Source organism: Callionymus lyra, chromosome 11 (genome assembly GCF_982586985.1).
Source record: "Callionymus lyra chromosome 11, fCalLyr1.hap1.1, whole genome shotgun sequence".
Classification (NCBI taxonomy): Eukaryota; Metazoa; Chordata; class Actinopteri; order Syngnathiformes; family Callionymidae; genus Callionymus; species Callionymus lyra.
Window position 1 is genome coordinate 3,082,501 of NC_141828.1, and position 20,080 is coordinate 3,102,580.

General features: G+C 41.1%; 1 protein-coding gene across 2 annotated transcripts in view; it reads left to right on the plus strand.

Moving 5' to 3' along the window:
* Positions 1 to 20,080, plus strand: part of srbd1 (S1 RNA binding domain 1) — an 80,443-nt gene that overhangs the window by 26,984 nt on the left and 33,379 nt on the right. For both annotated transcript variants that reach the window (XM_087802096.1, XM_087802095.1), the window contains exons 15-16: positions 11,251 to 11,342; positions 15,961 to 16,043. In XM_087802096.1, coding sequence (XP_087658222.1) covers positions 11,251 to 11,342; positions 15,961 to 16,043 — 175 coding nt within the window. The remainder of the gene's footprint in view (positions 1 to 11,250; positions 11,343 to 15,960; positions 16,044 to 20,080) is intronic.

Consider the following 20,080-nt stretch of genomic DNA (forward strand, 5'->3'; position numbering starts at 1 on the left):
GTGTCGTGTGTGTGAAGTGTGTGAAGTGTGTGTCGTGTGTGTGTCGTGTGTGTGTCGTGTGTGAAGTGTGTGTCGTGTGTGTGTCGTGTGTGTGTGAAGTGTGTGTCGTGTGTGTGAAGTGTGTGTCGTGTGTGTGTCGTGTGTGTCGTGTGTGTGAAGTGTGTGAAGTGTGTGAAGTGTGTGAAGTGTGTGAAGTGTGTGAAGTGTGTGAAGTGTGTGAAGTGTGTGAAGTGTGTGAAGTGTGTGAAGTGTGTGAAGTGTGTGAAGTGTGTGAAGTGTGTGAAGTGTGTGAAGTGTGTGAAGTGTGTGAAGTGTGTGAAGTGTGTGAAGTGTGTGTCGTGTGTGTCGTGTGTGTCGTGTTCGTGACGAGCGGTCGTCGACGACGACACTCTCAGGATCCGAGGGCGAGAAGATGTGGGCGAAGGTTACGAAGCTCTTATTTGATGATACATGTTTGACGAGGAAACAAGATTTGATTTCTCGAGCACTTGCCGCGGCTCGTCTGGAGGCTCGGAGATGACGGAGCTCAGGGTCGTGGTCATCAGGAGGAGATGATGAAGATCACGTTCTCCTGCCAGTGGTTTCATGACTCACTGCTCTCTCTGGCTCATGCCAACACGGGTCCAGGAGCCACTTAGAAAGTTGAGGAAGATACTCGAACCGACGCCACGATACGCCCTTGACCGCCGCACCCTCCAGCTCAGTCCCTGCGATGAGATCATCCTCTCTGGACCTGTGGACTGGATTCATGACTATATCTCCTGAGCGCTCGTGCTCCGGGGCCAGAGTGATGGACAGTGGCAGCAGCAGAGGTTGAAGGACGAGTGGAGGGTTAGGATGGAGGGTTAGAGTGGAGGGTTAGGATGGAGGGAGGAGGGTTAGGGTGGAGGGTTAGGATGGAGGGTTAGGGTTGAGGGTTAGGGTGGAGGGTTAGGGTGGAGGGTTAGAGTGGAGGGTTAGGATGGAGGGTTAGGGTTGAGGGTGGAGGGTTAGGATGGAGGGTTAGAGTGGAGGGTAAGTGTGGAGGGTTAGGGTTGAGGGTTAGGGTTGAGGGTGGAGGGTTAGAGTGGAGGGTAAGTGTGGAGGGTTAGGGTTGAGGGTTAGGGTTGAGGGTTAGGATGGAGGGTTAGAGTGGAGGGTTAGGGTGGAGGGTTAGAGTGGAGGGTTAGGGTTGAGGGTGGAGGGTTAGAGTGGAGGGTTAGAGTGGAGGGTTAGAGTGGAGGGTTGAGGGTGGAGGGTTAGGATGGAGGGTTAGAGTGGAGGGTAAGTGTGGAAGGTTAGGGTGGAGGGTTAGAGTGGAGGGTTAGGGTGGAGGGTTAGAGTGGAGGGTTAGGGTTGAGGGTTAGGGTTGAGGGTGGAGGGTTAGAGTGGAGGGTTACGGTTGAGGATGGAGGGTTAGAGTGGAGGGTTAGGGTGGAGGGTTAGGGTTGAGGGTTAGGGTTGAGGGTGGAGGGTTAGAGTGGAGGGTTAGGGTTGAGGGTGGAGGGTTAGAGTGGAGGGTTAGAGTGGAGGGTTAGAGTGGAGGGTTAGGGTTGAGGGTGGAGGGTTAGGATGGAGGGTTAGAGTGGAGGGTAAGTGTGGAGGGTTAGGGTGGAGGGTTAGAGTGGAGGGTTAGGGTGGAGGGTTAGAGTGGAGGGTTAGGGTTGAGGGTTAGGGTTGAGGGTGGAGGGTTAGAGTGGAGGGTTACGGTTGAGGATGGAGGGTTAGAGTGGAGGGTTAGGGTGGAGGGTTAGGGTTGAGGGTTAGGGTTGAGGGTGGAGGGTTAGAGTGGAGGGTTAGGGTTGAGGGTGGAGGGTTAGAGTGGAGGGTTAGGGTGGAGGGTTAGAGTGGAGGGTTATGATGGAGGGTTAGGGTGGAGGGTGGAGGGTGGAGGGTTAGAGTGGAGGGTTAGGGTGGAGGGTTAGAGTGGAGGGTTACGGTTGAGGGTGGAGGGTTAGAGTGGAGGGTTAGGGTGGAGGGTTAGAGTGGAGGGTTAGGGTTGAGGGTTAGGGTTGATGGTGGAGGGTTAGAGTGGAGGGTTAGGGTTGAGGGTGGAGGGTTAGAGTGGAGGGTTATGATGGAGGGTTAGGGTGGAGGGTGGAGGGTTAGAGTGGAGGGTGTCTTCAGAGAAACAATGGGCTTGTAGGAAGGTCATGAGTTTGACCTTCTGGACCAGGACCTGTCAACGTTCTAGGAACAAAGCTTCTCAACATTGAATCCTTCATGTTCTCTCATGAAGGTTCTTCACACCAGACATCTGCGCCCGGACTGACCCGCCCTGTGACCCTTCACTCACAGTGTAGTTCTGTCTCAAATCAAACTCTGCTGCTACACACTTGACTCGACAACTCCTTCTTTTAACTCTGATTGTAACCAGTCGTTGAGTTGTGTGACTCTATTGTATCATCAGTGTGTGTGTGTTGTTGTGATGTGTGACTATATTGTATCATCAGTGTGTGTGTGTTGTTGTGATGTGTGACTATATTGTATCATCAGTGTGTGTGTGTTGTTGTGATGTGTGACTCTATTGTATCATCAGTGTGTGTGTGTTGTTGTGATGTGTGACTCTATTGTATCATCAGTGTGTGTGTGTTGTTGTGATGTGTGACTATATTGTATCATCAGTGTGTGTGTGTTGTTGTGATGTGTGACTCTATTGTATCATCAGTGTGTGTGTGTTGTTGTGATGTGTGACTCTATTGTATCATCAGTGTGTGTGTGTGTGTGTGTGTTTGTGTGTGTGCGTGTGTGCGTGTGTGTGGGGGTGTGTGTGTGTGTGCTCGTGTGTGTGTGCGTGTACTCTTGTGTGTGTGCGTGTGTGTGTGTGTGCGTGTGTGTGTGTGGGGGGTGTGTGTGTGTGTGCGTGTACTCTTGTGTGTGTGTGTGTGTGTGTGTGTGGGGGGGGTGTGTGTGCGCGCGTGTACTCTTGTGTGTGCGTGTGTGTGCGTGTGTGTGCGAGTGTGTGTGAGTGTGTGTGTGTGCGCGTGCGCGTGTACTCTTGTGTGTGTGCGTGTGAGTGTGCGTGTGAGTGTGCGTGTGTGTGCGTGTGTGTGTGTGTGTGCCTCCTAGCGTTCTCTGGAGACTGACGGCCTCTGACACCTGCCATTTGGACGCTTTTCTCTGTGAAAAATGTCATCGTCTTCAGACACGACGTGTGTGTGTCTGAGTGTGTCTTGTGTGAGATGTTGTTTCCTTCAATCTCGCTCCCTGAGGTCAAACTTTGCAGCTGAGTGAACAATGGACACAAGCTGTTTGAGCAGCCGGACGCACAACTTGTGTGTGTTCTTCCCTCGTTGTGTTGGGATCCTAAACTTGAGTCCAGGACGAGCAGGAACGATGGAGACGATCTGACAGATCCTGGTGATCCCGGTGATCCTGGTGATCCTGGTGATCCCGGTGATCCCGGTGATCCTGGTGATCCTGGTGATCCCGGTGATCCTGGTGATCCTGGTGAGCCTGGTGATCCTGGTGATCCTGGTGATCCTGGTGATCCTGGTAATCCTCGTGATCCTGGTGATCCTGGTGATCCTGGTAATCCTGGTAATCCTCGTGATCCTGGTGATCCTCGTGATCCTGGTGATCCTGGTGATCCTGGTGATCCTGGTGATCCTCGTGATCCTGGTGATCCTGGTGATCCTCGTGATCCTCGTGATCCTCGTGATCCTGGTGATCCTCGTGATCCTTGTGATCCTTGTGATCCTGGTGATCCTGGTGATCCTGGTGATCCTGGTGATCCTGGTGATCCTTGTGATCCTTGTGATCCTCGTGATCCTCGTGATCCTGGTGATCCTGGTGATCCTGGTGATCCTGGTGATCCTCGTGACCCTGGTGATCCTCGTGATCCTCGTGATCCTGGTGATCCTGGTGATCCTCGTGATCCTCGTGATCCCGGTGATCCTCGTGACCCTGGTGATCCTCGTGACCCTGGTGATCCTCGTGATCCTCGTGATCCTCGTGATCCTCGTGATCCCGGTGATCCTCGTGATCCTTGTCAGGAGCAGGAAGTTCACACAAGTCGACAGTTTGGACTTTATTTGAATAATATTATGATGTCGCTCGTCAACACATCAATTAAAACCACTGAAGACTGAATCAGGAAATAGTTCTTCAAGTGAAGGTTCACATGATCTAATGTTGATGATCTTCAGAGTCAACTGTTCTCTTTATAGACACAAGTGTTTGTTCATTTTAGTGTAGCGACTGCAGCTCAGTCGTCTTCGTCCACAAAGACTCGTAACAACATCTAAACGCCTTCAAACTGCTCGACTGTAACATCTTGTGTTGAAGATCCGTCACAACTTTTCTTACGTCAATGTTTATTTAACAACATGTTTAAAAATGTTTTCCTGTTTTGGCTTTAAAATCAAATCAAATCAAATTTTAAAAGTTAATAATTGTTACATTATTGTCCTACAACACTAGTAATAATATTATATTTTCACCTGAATATTACACCACAGCATGTTAATGTACTACACTATTCATTGTTAAAGTATAATAAATCTATATATATAATCAAATAAATATTCAACATCACAGCCTTGAATCTTCAAGTTGAAGAACCTTCTCTTCCAACATGTCAGCTCCTCTCTATCACTCCAGTGGATGATATCATCGTCTGCTCTGCACTGATCTGATGATGGCGTTGATGTCGTGTGATCTGAGGCTGTAATGAGTATCAAAGTGTGTATCCGTCTCTCGGCCCAGGGCGGCGTCTCACAGACCAGCAGCCTCCACGGGTGACTTTGCCGCGGGACGGGACGGCGACCAGATTACAAAATATTAATAATGATAACGAGGCCTTCAGGGCCGACAGGACGTGGTTGACTGGAGGACAGTGTCCGTCCGTTGACCGTCCGCCCCGTGATCCGGGCGCAGACAACCTTCTGTTGGCTGCCACACTGACGCCCCCTGATGCCCCACTGATGCCCCCTGATGCCCCCTGACGCCCCCTCGACGTCAACACCAGCCACGACGATGAGGCTCAGAGCTGTATCAGTGACAGCGCGGTTTCCCAGCTGCCCCGGCGGCAACCTTAATTAAAGCAGACGTGATAGCGGCTCGTGGCTCCAGTTCTCTTTCTAGTCTTTTGTCGTCCGAGGTCATGTTTGGACTTTCAAGTGTTTTCAAGGAAAACCTGCTTCACGTTCAGACGCTTGAAACCACTTCTACTGTGTTGTGTCTTTAGGCGTCATTGAGCTAGTGTGTGTTGTCAAGAATCAGTTGGTGCGTGTCACGACACACGCGTCACGATAGGCGCGTGACGATAGGCGCGTGACGATAGGCGCGTGACGATAGGCGCGTGACGATAGGCGCGTGACGATAGGCGCGTGACGATAGGCGCGTGACGATAGGCGCGTGACGATAGGCGCGTGACGATAGGCGCGTGACGACACATGCGTCACGATAGGCGCGTGACGATAGGCGCGTGACGATAGGCGCGTGACGATAGGCGCGTGACGATAGGCGCGTGACGATAGGCGCGTGACGATAGGCGCGTGACGATAGGCGCGTGACGATAGGCGCGTGACGATAGGCGCGTGACGACACATGCGTCACGATAGGCGCGTGACGATAGGCGCGTGACGATAGGCGCGTGACGATAGGCGCGTGACGATAGGCGCGTGACGATAGGCGCGTGACGATAGGCGCGTGACGATAGGCGCGTGACGATAGGCGCGTGACGATAGGCGCGTGACGATAGGCGCGTGACGATAGGCGCGTGACGATAGGCGCGTGACGATAGGCGCGTGACGACACATGCGTCACGATAGGCGCGTGACGATAGGCGCGTGACGATAGGCGCGTGACGATAGGCGCGTGACGATAGGCGCGTGACGATAGGCGCGTGACGATAGGCGCGTGACGATAGGCGCGTGACGATAGGCGCGTGACGATAGGCGCGTGACGATAGGCGCGTGACGATAGGCGCGTGACGATAGGCGCGTGACGATAGGCGCGTGACGATAGGCGCGTGACGATAGGCGCGTGTCACGTTACGCGCGTGTCACGTTACGCGCGTGTCACGTTACGCGCGTGTCACGTTACGCGCGTGTCACGTTACGCGCGTGTCACGTTACGCGCGTGTCACGTTACGCGCGTGTCACGTTACGCGCGTGTCACGTTACGCGCGTGTCACGTTACGCGCGTGTCACGTTACGCGCGTGTCACGTTACGCGCGTGTCACGATACGCGCGTGTCACGATACACGTGTCACGATACACGTGTCACGATACACGTGTCAAGATACACGTGTGACGATACACGTGTGACGATACACGTGTGACGATACACGTGTCAAGATACACGTGTGACGATACACGTGTCACGATACACGTGTGACGATATATTGAGATACTGAAGGAACAACAATATATTGTTTCTTTTGAAGAAACGACACTTTTTCTGTCTTTTACAACAAAGACAAAAATACTTTCTCTAATCAAATGTGAAGGTGTTTGAAGGAAAGTGTTTCTCAAAATATGAACTATGGCTGAACGATGAATCGATTAGTTATATAATCACTATGATTATGTGATCATTACTCGCAGAGGTTGATTTTATTGAATGTTGATTTAATTTCCCTCAAAATGAGTTGATCGGCGACTGAAGCTGAAGAAACAAACTTTACATCCTGACATCGTTCATTTGAATCCAGGTGTGTGTGTGTGTGCGTGCTCCGATGATACGTGTGTGCGTGTGTGTGTGCGCGTGTGCGTGCGTGTGTGCGTGCGTGTGTGCTCCGATGATGCTTGTGTGTGTGTGTGTGTGTGTGTGTGTGTGTGTGTTTGTGTGTGTGTGCTCCGATGATACGTGTGTGTGTGTGTGTGTGTGTGTGTGTGTGTGTGTGTGTGTGTGTGTGTGTGTGTGTGTGTGTGTGTGTGTGTGTGTGTGTGTGTGTGTGTGTGTGTGTGTGTGTGTGTGTGTGTGTGTGTGTGTGGAGAGCGAGAGGTTAATGACCAGCTCTGATTCGTCCTCTCTGAAGGTCATGTGCCACAGCTCGTTAGCGGTGTCGTCATGGCGATATGTCAGCTGTCAGTGTGATGGACTCGGAGCTGACAAAAAGAACAGTGAGGCCGAGGAGGGAGTGAATCGAGGAGAGATGGAGGAGAAGATGGAGGAGGAGATGGTTTCACGCTCAGGCCTCTGGCTCCTGTGTGTCGGGTCTGGACCTCGGACCTGCTCGTGGTTCTGGCCTCGAGGAAACCTCTGAGATCTTCTTCCTTCCAGACCATCAAAGGGTCGACGTCACGTCAATCAAATTAACTTGAGTCTGAGCGTCTGACGTGATTGACACACAATGATGATATAGTTCATTATTATTATGATCTACTTTGATTATATCTCAGTGTTTAATCTTCTTTATTTAACTTTTCTAGTTGATATAGTTCATTATTATTAGGATCTACTTTGATTATATCTCAGTGTTTAATCTTCTTTATTTAACTTTTCTAGTTGATATAGTTCATTATTAGGATCTACTTTGATTATATCTCAGTGTTTAATCTTCTTTATTTAACTTTTCTAGTTGATATAGTTCATTATTATTAGGATCTACTTTGATTATATCTCAGTATTTAATCTTCTTTATTTAACTTTTCTAGTTGATATAGTTCATTATTAGGATCTACTTTGATTATATCTCAGTGTTTAATCTTCTTTATTTGACTTTTCTAGTTGATATAGTTCATTATTAGGATCTACTTTGATTATATCTCAGTGTTTAATCTTCTTTATTTGACTTTTCTAGTTGATATAGTTCATTATTATTAGGATCTACTTTGATTATATCTCAGTATTTAATCTTCTTTATTTAACTTTTCTAGTTGATATAGTTCATTATTAGGATCTACTTTGATTATATCTCAGTGTTTAATCTTCTTTATTTAACTTTTCTAGTTGATATAGTTCATTATTATTAGGATCTACTTTGATTATATCTCAGTGTTTAATCTTCTTTATTTAACTTTTCTAGTTGATATAGTTCATTATTAGGATCTACTTTGATTATATCTCAGTGTTTAATCTTCTTTAACTTTTCTAGTTGATATAGTTCATTATTATTAGGATCTACTTTGATTATATCTCAGTATTTAATCTTCTTTATTTAACTTTTCTAGTTGATATAGTTCATTATTAGGATCTACTTTGATTATATCTCAGTGTTTAATCTTCTTTATTTGACTTTTCTAGTTGATATAGTTCATTATTATTAGGATCTACTTTGATTATATCTCAGTGTTTAATCTTCTTTATTTAACTTTTCTAGTTGATATAGTTCATTATTAGGATGTACTTTGATTATATCTCAGTGTTTAATCTTCTTTATTTAACTTTTCTAGTTGATATAGTTCATTATTATTAGGATCTACTTTGATTATATCTCAGTGTTTAATCTTCTTTATTTAACTTTTCTAGTTGATATAGTTCATTATTATTAGGATCTACTTTGATTATATCTCAGTGTTTAATCTTCTTTATTTAACTTTTCTAGTTGATATAGTTCATTATTATTAGGATCTACTTTGATTATATCTTAGTATTTAATCTTCTTTATTTAACTTTTCTAGTTGATATAGTTCATTATTATTAGGATCTACTTTGATTATATCTCAGTGTTTAATCTTCTTTATTTAACTTTTCTAGTTGATATAGTTCATTATTATTAGGATCTACTTTGATTATATCTCAGTGTTTAATCTTCTTTATTTAACTTTTCTAGTTGATATAGTTCATTATTATTAGGATCTACTTTGATTATATCTCAGTGTTTAATCTTCTTTATTTAACTTTTCTAGTTGATATAGTTCATTATTATTAGGATCTACTTTGATTATATCTCAGTATTTAATCTTCTTTATTTAACTTTTCTAGTTGATATAGTTCATTATTAGGATCTACTTTGATTATATCTCAGTGTTTAATCTTCTTTATTTAACTTTTCTAGTTGATATAGTTCATTATTATTAGGATGTACTTTGATTATATCTCAGTGTTTAATCTTCTTTATTTAACTTTTCTAGTTGATATAGTTCATTATTATTAGGATGTACTTTGATTATATCTCAGTGTTTAATCTTCTTTATTTAACTTTTCTAGTTGAAATAGTTCATTATTATTAGGATCTACTTTGATTATATCTCAGTGTTTAATCTTCTTTATTTAACTTTTCTAGTTGATATAGTTCATTATTATTAGGATCTACTTTGATTATATCTCAGTATTTAATCTTCTTTATTTAACTTTTCTAGTTGATATAGTTCATTATTAGGATCTACTTTGATTATATCTCAGTGTTTAATCTTCTTTATTTGACTTTTCTAGTTGATATAGTTCATTATTAGGATCTACTTTGATTATATCTCAGTGTTTAATCTTCTTTATTTGACTTTTCTAGTTGATATAGTTCATTATTATTAGGATCTACTTTGATTATATCTCAGTATTTAATCTTCTTTATTTAACTTTTCTAGTTGATATAGTTCATTATTAGGATCTACTTTGATTATATCTCAGTGTTTAATCTTCTTTATTTAACTTTTCTAGTTGATATAGTTCATTATTATTAGGATCTACTTTGATTATATCTCAGTGTTTAATCTTCTTTATTTAACTTTTCTAGTTGATATAGTTCATTATTAGGATCTACTTTGATTATATCTCAGTGTTTAATCTTCTTTAACTTTTCTAGTTGATATAGTTCATTATTAGGATCTACTTTGATTATATCTCAGTGTTTAATCTTCTTTATTTAACTTTTCTAGTTGATATAGTTCATTATTATTAGGATCTACTTTGATTATATCTCAGTGTTTAATCTTCTTTATTTAACTTTTCTAGTTGATATAGTTCATTATTATTAGGATCTACTTTGATTATATCTCAGTATTTAATCTTCTTTATTTAACTTTTCTAGTTGATATAGTTCATTATTATTAGGATCTACTTTGATTATATCTTAGTATTTAATCTTCTTTATTTAACTTTTCTAGTTGATATAGTTCATTATTATTAGGATCTACTTTGATTATATCTCAGTGTTTAATCTTCTTTATTTAACTTTTCTAGTTGATATAGTTCATTATTATTAGGATCTACTTTGATTATATCTCAGTGTTTAATCTTCTTTATTTAACTTTTCTAGTTGATATAGTTCATTATTATTAGGATCTACTTTGATTATATCTCAGTGTTTAATCTTCTTTATTTAACTTTTCTAGTTGATATAGTTCATTATTATTAGGATGTACTTTGATTATATCTCAGTGTTTAATCTTCTTTATTTAACTTTTCTAGTTGATATAGTTCATTATTATTAGGATCTACTTTGATTATATCTCAGTGTTTAATCTTCTTTATTTAACTTTTCTAGTTGATATAGTTCATTATTATGATCTACTTTGATTATATCTCAGTGTTTAATCTTCTTTATTTAACTTTTCTAGTTTATATAGTTCATTATTAGGATCTACTTTGATTATATCTCAGTGTTTAATCTTCTTTATTTAACTTTTCTAGTTGATATAGTTCATTATTAGGATCTACTTTGATTATATCTCAGTATTTAATCTTCTTTATTTAACTGCAAAACATTCAATTAGATTTTATATGACTCTTAACAATATTTTTTTTGTAAACTCAACTAATTAAAATAAACAATTAAAAATTAAAAAGAGAATTCGTTTTTGATCCATTATCCACTGAAGTCATTATTTAAAAGTTAAAGTTTTGATAAAGTTAATAATTAATATGAATATTTATACATGTATGTATTGTAATTGATTGTAATTGATTGTAATTGCATAGAAAATTGAAATCAATTGAAATGTTAATGTATTTAAAACCATGGATCGTATTTGGTCAAAATATTTCTGTTCGTGTGTTAAAAGAACAATAATGACTTTATTAATGTTTAAATGATGTTTGTTTGCAAGAATAAGAAAATCTTTTCCATGTTCTTGATGTCGCCTCATAAACGGTAGTTCGCAGCTTTGACCAGCAGAGGTCAGTAGAGTGTCATGAATGGAGGAGTCAGACCTGTTTGAAAGAAACACGTGAAGATTCTCGAACCAGTGAACCTGACGTTAGAACGAAAGATGTCAAGAATAATGCATTTTTAAATGTTTAAATGACGAACCGGAACCTGGAGCTAAAACATGTTGACACTTGTTGTGTCATTTGAATATTGTTTGTCTAGTTCAGTTGTGTTTTCATGTCACGTTAATAAAAGCTTCTGTTCATCAGATCCTGTGAAAACTCTTCTGTCCTCAGCATCACCAGCGAGGCTGGAGCGTCGATCTACAGCGTCAGTGCCGAGGCCGTCCAGGAGATGCCCGACCTGGACCCCAACCTCAGGAGCGCAGGTACTGAGGAGCATCACGTTGTTGGATCATCTGAACATTCAGAAACACTTAAGCTAATGATGAATATTAATGTTTATTAACCTCCTTGTTGAGAATCATATTAACATATTTAAATTATAATCTGACGAGAAGAAACAAAATGATTACAAACTAAAGGAAAACTTTTATCAACCAGTCGTCGCTCCAGAACATCACACTTTCTACCACATTTTCACAAACACACACAAATAAACTGCAAAGAAAGAAAATACAATTGAAAGAATTATGAATAAAAACAAAAAAAAACTCGAGTCAAATAAATGGAACCAGAGAAACAGTAAAAATGTGCATCTTGTCAGCAACTGAGCGAGAGTCGTGAAGATCCTCAGGTGGACTTGAACCAGAGGCGAGTGTGAGCCACACAAACATCAAGACCATCATCAGAACCTCTTATTAACTTCAAATGGATTATATTTTCAAACATGTCAATTACTAACATGTCACAATGTTTGTCGTCAGAACACGTTTGTGTCTCCGAACATATCACTAGACTGTTGTGTTGTTGATCATAAATGACACCAACAACATAATATTACAATTAAATATGAAATATTCATTTAAAACACATGTTGAAACTTGTCGTTTACAATTAAAAAGGTTATTTATGAACAACAATATTGTCATGATGTCACCTTGAAAGAGTGTATCTTCAACCCTCGGAGTTACACACACGTGCACGAGCGTAAACACACGAGCAGACGCACAACAACACACGCGTGAGCGTCTAAGCATGTGTTTAACCACTGGTCGCTCTGAAGCCTGGATGCCGAGGCGTCGCACCAACACTCTGCTGATGGAGCCGCGAGCTCAGAGCCAAGCATGGAAAGTAAGAGGTTCTGCTGGTTGTTGAGCGACGCCAGGCTTGAAACTCCATCCCTGTCTAAATATTATCTCAGGCTGCAGAGGAGCGCGAGCTCAGAGCCATTGATTCCAGACATCGCTCTTTATTCCATGTCTTCATGTTCTGCTCCAGGATCTGATGCCTGCGACACAAACAACCGCTAATAAAACCTCAAGCAGACATTTGAAGTTACATTAACTTCTTCAACATGGACTAACTATAGAGCAGAATCTTTCATGTTCACCTCCAAGTGTTTCTTCTTCCCTCGAGAGGTTTCACCAAAAAATGAACGTACTTTGGATTAAACATGGAGTTCATGTATCAAATAATTATGAATAACAATAAAACTGTAGTTAAAGATTGTAAACGTTTGTTTTGATTAAATAACCTCACAGACGTTAGTTCTGCTTTCACTGCTGAACAGTTTAACATCAATATTAATATCAACGTGTGTAACAATGACTCCAGAAACTATCATCTGAATTGTTGTCTTGATAGTTTTAGTTCGAAGCCTGAATACTTGATAGTTTTAGTTCGAGTCTGAATACTTGATAGTTTTAGTTTGAAGCCTGAATACTTGATAGTTTTAGTTCGAAGCCTGAATACTTGATAGTTTTAGTTCGAAGCCTGAATACTTGATAGTTTTAGTTCGAAGCCTGAATACTTGATAGTTTTGGTTCGAAGCCTGAATACTTGATAGTTTTAGTTCGAAGCCTGAATACTTGATAGTTTTAGTTCGAAGCCTGAAAACTTGATAGTTATAGTTCGAAGCCTGAATACTTGATAGTTTTAGTTCGAAGCCTGAATACTTGATAGTTATAGTTCGAAGCCTGAATACTTGATAGTTTTGGTTCGAAGCCTGAATACTTGATAGTTTTAGTTCGAAGCCTGAATACTTGATAGTTTTGGTTCGAAGCCTGAATACTTGATAGTTTTGGTTCGAAGCCTGAATACTTGATAGTTTTAGTTCGAAGCCTGAATACTTGATAGTTTTAGTTCGAAGCCTGAATACTTGATAGTTTTAGTTCGAAGCCTGAATACTTGATATTTTTAGTTCGAGTCTGAATACTTGATAGTTTTAGTTCGAAGCCTGAATACTTGATATTTTTAGTTCGAGTCTGAATACTTGATAGTTTTAGTTCGAAGCCTGAATACTTGATAGTTTTAGTTCGAAGCCTGAATACTTGATATTTTTAGTTCGAGTCTGAATACTTGATAGTTTTAGTTCGAAGCCTGAATACTTGATATTTTTAGTTTGAGTCTGAATACTTGATAGTTATAGTTTGAAGCCTGAATACTTGATAGTTTTAGTTCGAAGCCTGAATACTTGATATTTTTAGTTCGAGTCTGAATACTTGATAGTTTTAGTTCGAAGCCTGAATACTTGATATTTTTAGTTTGAGTCTGAATACTTGATAGTTTTAGTTCGAAGCCTGAATACTTGATAGTTTTAGTTCGAAGCCTGAATACTTGATATTTTTAGTTCGAGTCTGAATACTTGATAGTTTTAGTTCGAAGCCTGAATACTTGATATTTTTAGTTCGAGTCTGAATACTTGATAGTTATAGTTTGAAGCCTGAATACTTGATAGTTTTAGTTCGAAGCCTGAATACTTGATAGTTTTAGTTCGAAGCCTGAATACTTGATAGTTTTAGTTTCGAAGCCTGAATACTTGATAGTTTTAGTTCGAAGCCTGAATACTTGATAGTTCTAGTTCGAAGCCTCACCATCAACAACATGATCAAAGAAGATCATAACACAATCAACCTGACCAGGTGAGCTTAGAATTATTATGACGACAATATATAACACTATTTAAACGAGTAACATTGAAATGAAAGATTCTTCTAACTCCCCCTAGTGTCAGAACAGTGTATGTGCATTCCTGTGGCTCCTCTGTTGCGTCATTGCCACAGACGACGTATCAACACACACGATCATACATGTGTGTGTCGATACGATCATACATGTGTGTGTCGATACGATCATACATGTGTGTGTCGATACGATCATACATGTGTGTGTTGATACGATCATACATGTGTGTGTCGATACGATCATACATGTGTGTGTCGATACGATCATACATGTGTGTGTCGATACGATCATAAATGTGTGTGTCGATACGATCATACATGTGTGTGTCGATACGATCATAAATGTGTGTGTCGATACGATCATAAATGTGTGTGTCGATACGATCATAAATGTGTGTGTCGATACGATCATAAATGTGTGTGTCGATACGATCATAAATGTGTGTGTCGATACGATCATAAATGTGTGTGTCGATACGATCATACATGTGTGTGTCGATACGATCATAAATGTGTGTGTCGATACGATCATAAATGTGTGTGTCGATACGATCATAAATGTGTGTGTCGATACGATCATAAATGTGTGTGTCGATACGATCATAAATGTGTGTGTCGATACGATCATACATGTGTGTGTCGATACGATCATAAATGTGTGTGTCGATACGATCATAAATGTGTGTGTTGATACGATCATAAATGTGTGTGTCGATACGATCATATATGTGTGTGTCGATACGATCATACATGTGTGTGTCGATACGATCATACATGTGTGTGTCGATACGATCATACATGTGTGTGTCGATACGATCATAAATGTGTGTGTCGATACGATCATAAATGTGTGTGTCGATACGATCATAAATGTGTGTGTCGATACGATCATACATGTGTGTATATACGATCATAAATGTGTGTGTCGATACGATCATAAATGTGTGTGTCGATACGATCATAAATGTGTGTGTCGATACGATCATAAATGTGTGTGTCGATACGATCATAAATGTGTGTGTCGATACGATCATAAATGTGTGTGTCGATACGATCATACATGTGTGTCGATACGATCATAAATGTGTGTGTCGATACGATCATAAATGTGTGTGTCGATACGATCATAAATGTGTGTGTCGATACGATCATAAATGTGTGTGTCGATACGATCATAAATGTGTGTGTCGATACGATCATAAATGTGTGTGTCGATACGATCATAAATGTGTGTGTCGATACGATCATAAATGTGTGTGTCGATACGATCATAAATGTGTGTGTCGATACGATCATAAATGTGTGTGTCGATACGATCATACATGTGTGTGTCGATACGATCATACATGTGTGTGTCGATACGATCATACATGTGTGTGTCGATACGATCATACATGTGTGTGTCGATACGATCATAAATGTGTGTGTCGATACGATCATAAATGTGTGTGTTGATACGATCATAAATGTGTGTGTCGATACGATCATACATGTGTGTGTCGATACGATCATAAATGTGTGTGTCGATACGATCATAAATGTGTGTGTCGATACGATCATAAATGTGTGTGTCGATACGATCATAAATGTGTGTGTCGATACGATCATAAATGTGTGTGTCGATACGATCATAAATGTGTGTGTCGATACGATCATAAATGTGTGTGTCGATACGATCATACATGTGTGTGTCGATACGATCATAAATGTGTGTGTCGATACGATCATAAATGTGTGTGTTGTGCGTCGTGTGTGTAATTGTTTTCCGAGGCCAGGATCAACGTGTTCACGCCGACGAGCAGCTTTAATTATTGTTGGCGTGGAAACAGAATCTTCTCCGCTTCAGGCGCGTCGATCATCTGCAGCTCCTCATGTTCAGCAGCATCTTCACGAGTCACTTGAACGTGTCTGTGTTTTGCAGTTTCTATCGGGAGACGAGTCCAGGACCCGCTGGCCGAGCTGGTGAAGATCGACCCCAAACACATCGGGATCGGAACCTACCAGGTACGTTTGTTTGGATCCGCGATTGTTTGCTTTTGCTCTCCAGATTATTCATTTGCTTAAGTGGCTCCTGAGGCAGAGGAACATCTGCTCCTGTTTAGTGTGTGAGGGTGTGTGTGTGCGTGTGCGTGCGTGTGTGTGTGTGTGTGCGCACGTGTGTGTGTGTGTGTGTGTGTGTGTGTGTGGCAGCACACAATCATAATCTGTGCTCAGGAACAGAGACGAGCTTCACTCATGAATCCACTGGGAGTTTGTGGAACAAATGCAAAGACTGTTGGTTTGTTTTAATGAAAAGTTGGTCGAGTTTTAATCTTGAAGCTATTTTGTACTTTTGAAGATTTGTCTCTGGAGGCCGAACACGGATTATTATCGTACATTATTATTATTAATAATTAAATGATTAAACTCTTAGAGGATCTGGGTTTTAATTATATTGCTTTTGATTTATATATATTTATTTATATCTATTCCTGATCTTAATGTATTATAAACTCACAAACTGTAAATGATCAATTTTTGACCTCTCAGTGACAGTTTTAGGGTTAGGTCAAAGGTCAACTCCACCTGGGCGAGGAAGAGGGGGCAGAAGACCCCATGAGAATAAATATTATTTTTATTAAAATATTATTATAATATAATATTATTATAAATATATCCAGAGTTTCAGCCTGTTATGCGAGTTTTAAAAGCGTCAACGACGTCGTTACGAAGCGTTTATGACACAAAACTGTTTCTACGTCTACGTTGTCAAAGGCATCTGTGATTGGTTGGCAGGGCAGCAAAGCATCATGGGAGCTGTTGAGAGACGACACCTCACATGTTCTGAGAGTTCAAACGAATGTTAAATTAAACGAGGGAAAAATGAACTGATCTTCATTTTGCTGTTCTTAGTTCAGAGGTCACTAGTTTATTGCGGGGTTCAGAACGTTACACTAGTGACCTCTGAACTCACAATGTGCAGGTGGAGGTGAAATATTAACTCAAACTATTAACCAAAGTTCAGGTTTGTCAAAGTACGTATTTGTTGTTATCATTAGCTTCGTTAGCATTAGCTTGTGTCTCCGGGTCAGGAATCTTAAGGATCTTAAGGATCTCGAGGATCTTAAGGATCTCAAGGATCAGGGAAGCTGGAGGATCTGGAGGATCTGGAGGATCTGGAGGATCTGGAGGATCTGGAGGATCTGGAGGATCTGGAGGATCTGGAGGATCTGGAGGATCTGGAGGATCTGGAGGATCTGGAGGATCTGGAGGACCAGGGAAGCTGGAGGTGACGCGAGTCAAAAGGAAAACGATGATCACGCCCGAGCGGCTGTGATTGACACGAGGCAGGAGGTCACGACTACAGCTTGGGGTCCGGGTCGGTGGTTCTGAGGGTGTTGGGTCTCAGGCTTGTGTCTCTCATCACGTCCTGACAGGCTCTCTGGGGGTCGCCCCGGGTCCTGCACCTCCCGCCCTCAGATCATGTGACTGGGTCAACAAATGATAATCTAAGCGGGTAAATAAACGCTGGGCGCTGACAGATACGAGACGGGACGTCACTCTGACCCGGAGTCGGCGTCAGAACCGTCTCTCGGAGCAGAACCTGGAGATGTTGCTGTGATGTGGAGTGAAGAGCCTTCGTGGGTCTCGCTGGTTTATTAACATTAGGTCCAGAACGTACCAGGACAGATGTAACTGGAGACACCAGCGCAGCGTGTTCTCTCCTCCTCCTCCTCCTCCTCCTCCTCCTCCTCCTCCTCCTCCTCCTCCTCCTCCTCCTCCTCCTCCTCCTCCTCCTCCTCCCTCGCTCCTCCTCCTTCTCCTCCTCCTTCTCCTCTCTCCTCCTCCTCCTCCTCCTTCTCCTCTCTCCTCCTCCTCCTCCTCCTCCTCCTCCTCCTCCTCCTCCTCCCTCGCTCCTCCTCCTTCTCCTCTCTCCTCCTCCTCCTCCTCCTCCTTCTCCTCTCTCCTCCTCCTCCTCCTCCTCCCTCGCTCCTCCTCCCTCCCTCCTTCTCCTCCTCCTCCTCCCTCGCTCCTCCGCTGACTGACAGCTCTCCAGAGCAGCGAGGAAATGAGCCGAGCCCTAAATAACTGAGGCCCATTAAAATCAGATTGAACTTAACTATTGCTGTGGGAACAACTTTAGACTTCTACCACTGACACACACACACACACACACACACACACACACACACACACACACACACACACTAACATGGAGCAACGTCAGCAGATCCTAAAGACATTTTTGTCCATAGATTCCTGAATTCTTTCTTTTCTTTCTGCCACTAATTGGACTCTTTACATGATATTTAAAGTGATCAATAACATGGATCTTCTGCTGCAGGAAAACACTTCCTGTCGTGAGGATATGAAGCGAGTAGAACTTCAGTACTCACAGCATCTTTACTCATTTAAATACTTTATTTTGATCCTTTCACGGTTTGATCTGATGCTAATACGTCTGACTGGTGAGAAAACACACATTAAAGGTTTATGTTGACTATAGTTGATATATTTATATGAGTTTATATATGATTTGAATTTTATTTTTATTATACTTATTTTATTATATTATATACATATATCCTTCTTACTACACTGTCACAACACCAGAGTCAAGTACTGGACAATACTACACATATATACTAGTTACTACACTATCACAACACCAGAGTCAAGTACTGGACAATACTACACATATATACTTGTTACTACACTATCACAACACCAGAGTCAAGTACTGGACAATACTACACATATATACTAGTTACTACACTATCACAACACCAGAGTCAAGTACTGGACAATACTACACATATATACTTGTTACTACACTATCACAACACCAGAGTCAAGTACTGGACAATACTACACATATATACTTGTTACTACACTATCACAACACCAGAGTCAAGTACTGGACAATACTACACATATATACTAGTTACTACACTATCACAACACCAGAGTCAAGTACTGGACAATACTACACATATATACTTGTTACTACACTATCACAACACCAGAGTCAAGTACTGGACAATACTACACATATATACTTGTTACTACACTATCACAACACCAGAGTCAAGTACTGGACAATACTACACATATATACTTGTTACTACACTATCACAACACCAGAGTCAAGTACTGCACAATACTACACATATATACTAGTTACTACACTATCACAACACCAGAGTCAAGTACTGGACAATACTACACATATATACTTGTTACTACACTATCACAACACCAGAGTCAAGTACTGGACAATACTACACATATATACTTGTTACTACACTATATCAACACCAGAGTCAAGTACTGGACAATACTACACATATATACTTGTTACTACACTATATCAACACCAGAGTCAAGTACTGGACAATACTACACATATATACTTGTTACTACACTATCACAACACCAGAGTCAAGTACTGGACAATACTACACATATATACTTGTTACTACACTATCACAACACCAGAGTCAAGTACTGGACAATACTACACATATATACTTGTTACTACACTATATCAACACCAGAGTCAAGTACTGGACAATACTACACATATATACTTGTTACTACACTATATCAACACCAGAGTCAAGTACTGGACAATACTACACATATATACTTGTTACTACACTATCACAACACCAGAGTCAAGTACTGGACAATACTACACATATATACTTGTTACTACACTATATCAACACCAGAGTCAAGTACTGGACAATACTACACATATATACTTGTTACTACACTATCACAACACCAGAGTCAAGTACTGGACAATACTACACATATATACTTGTTACTACACTATCACAACACCAGAGTCAAGTACTGCACAATACTACACATATATACTAGTTACTACACTATCACAACACCAGAGTCAAGTACTGGACAATACTACACATATATACTTGTTACTACACTATCACAACACCAGAGTCAAGTACTGGACAATACTACACATATATACTTGTTACTACACTATATCAACACCAGAGTCAAGTACTGGACAATACTACACATATATA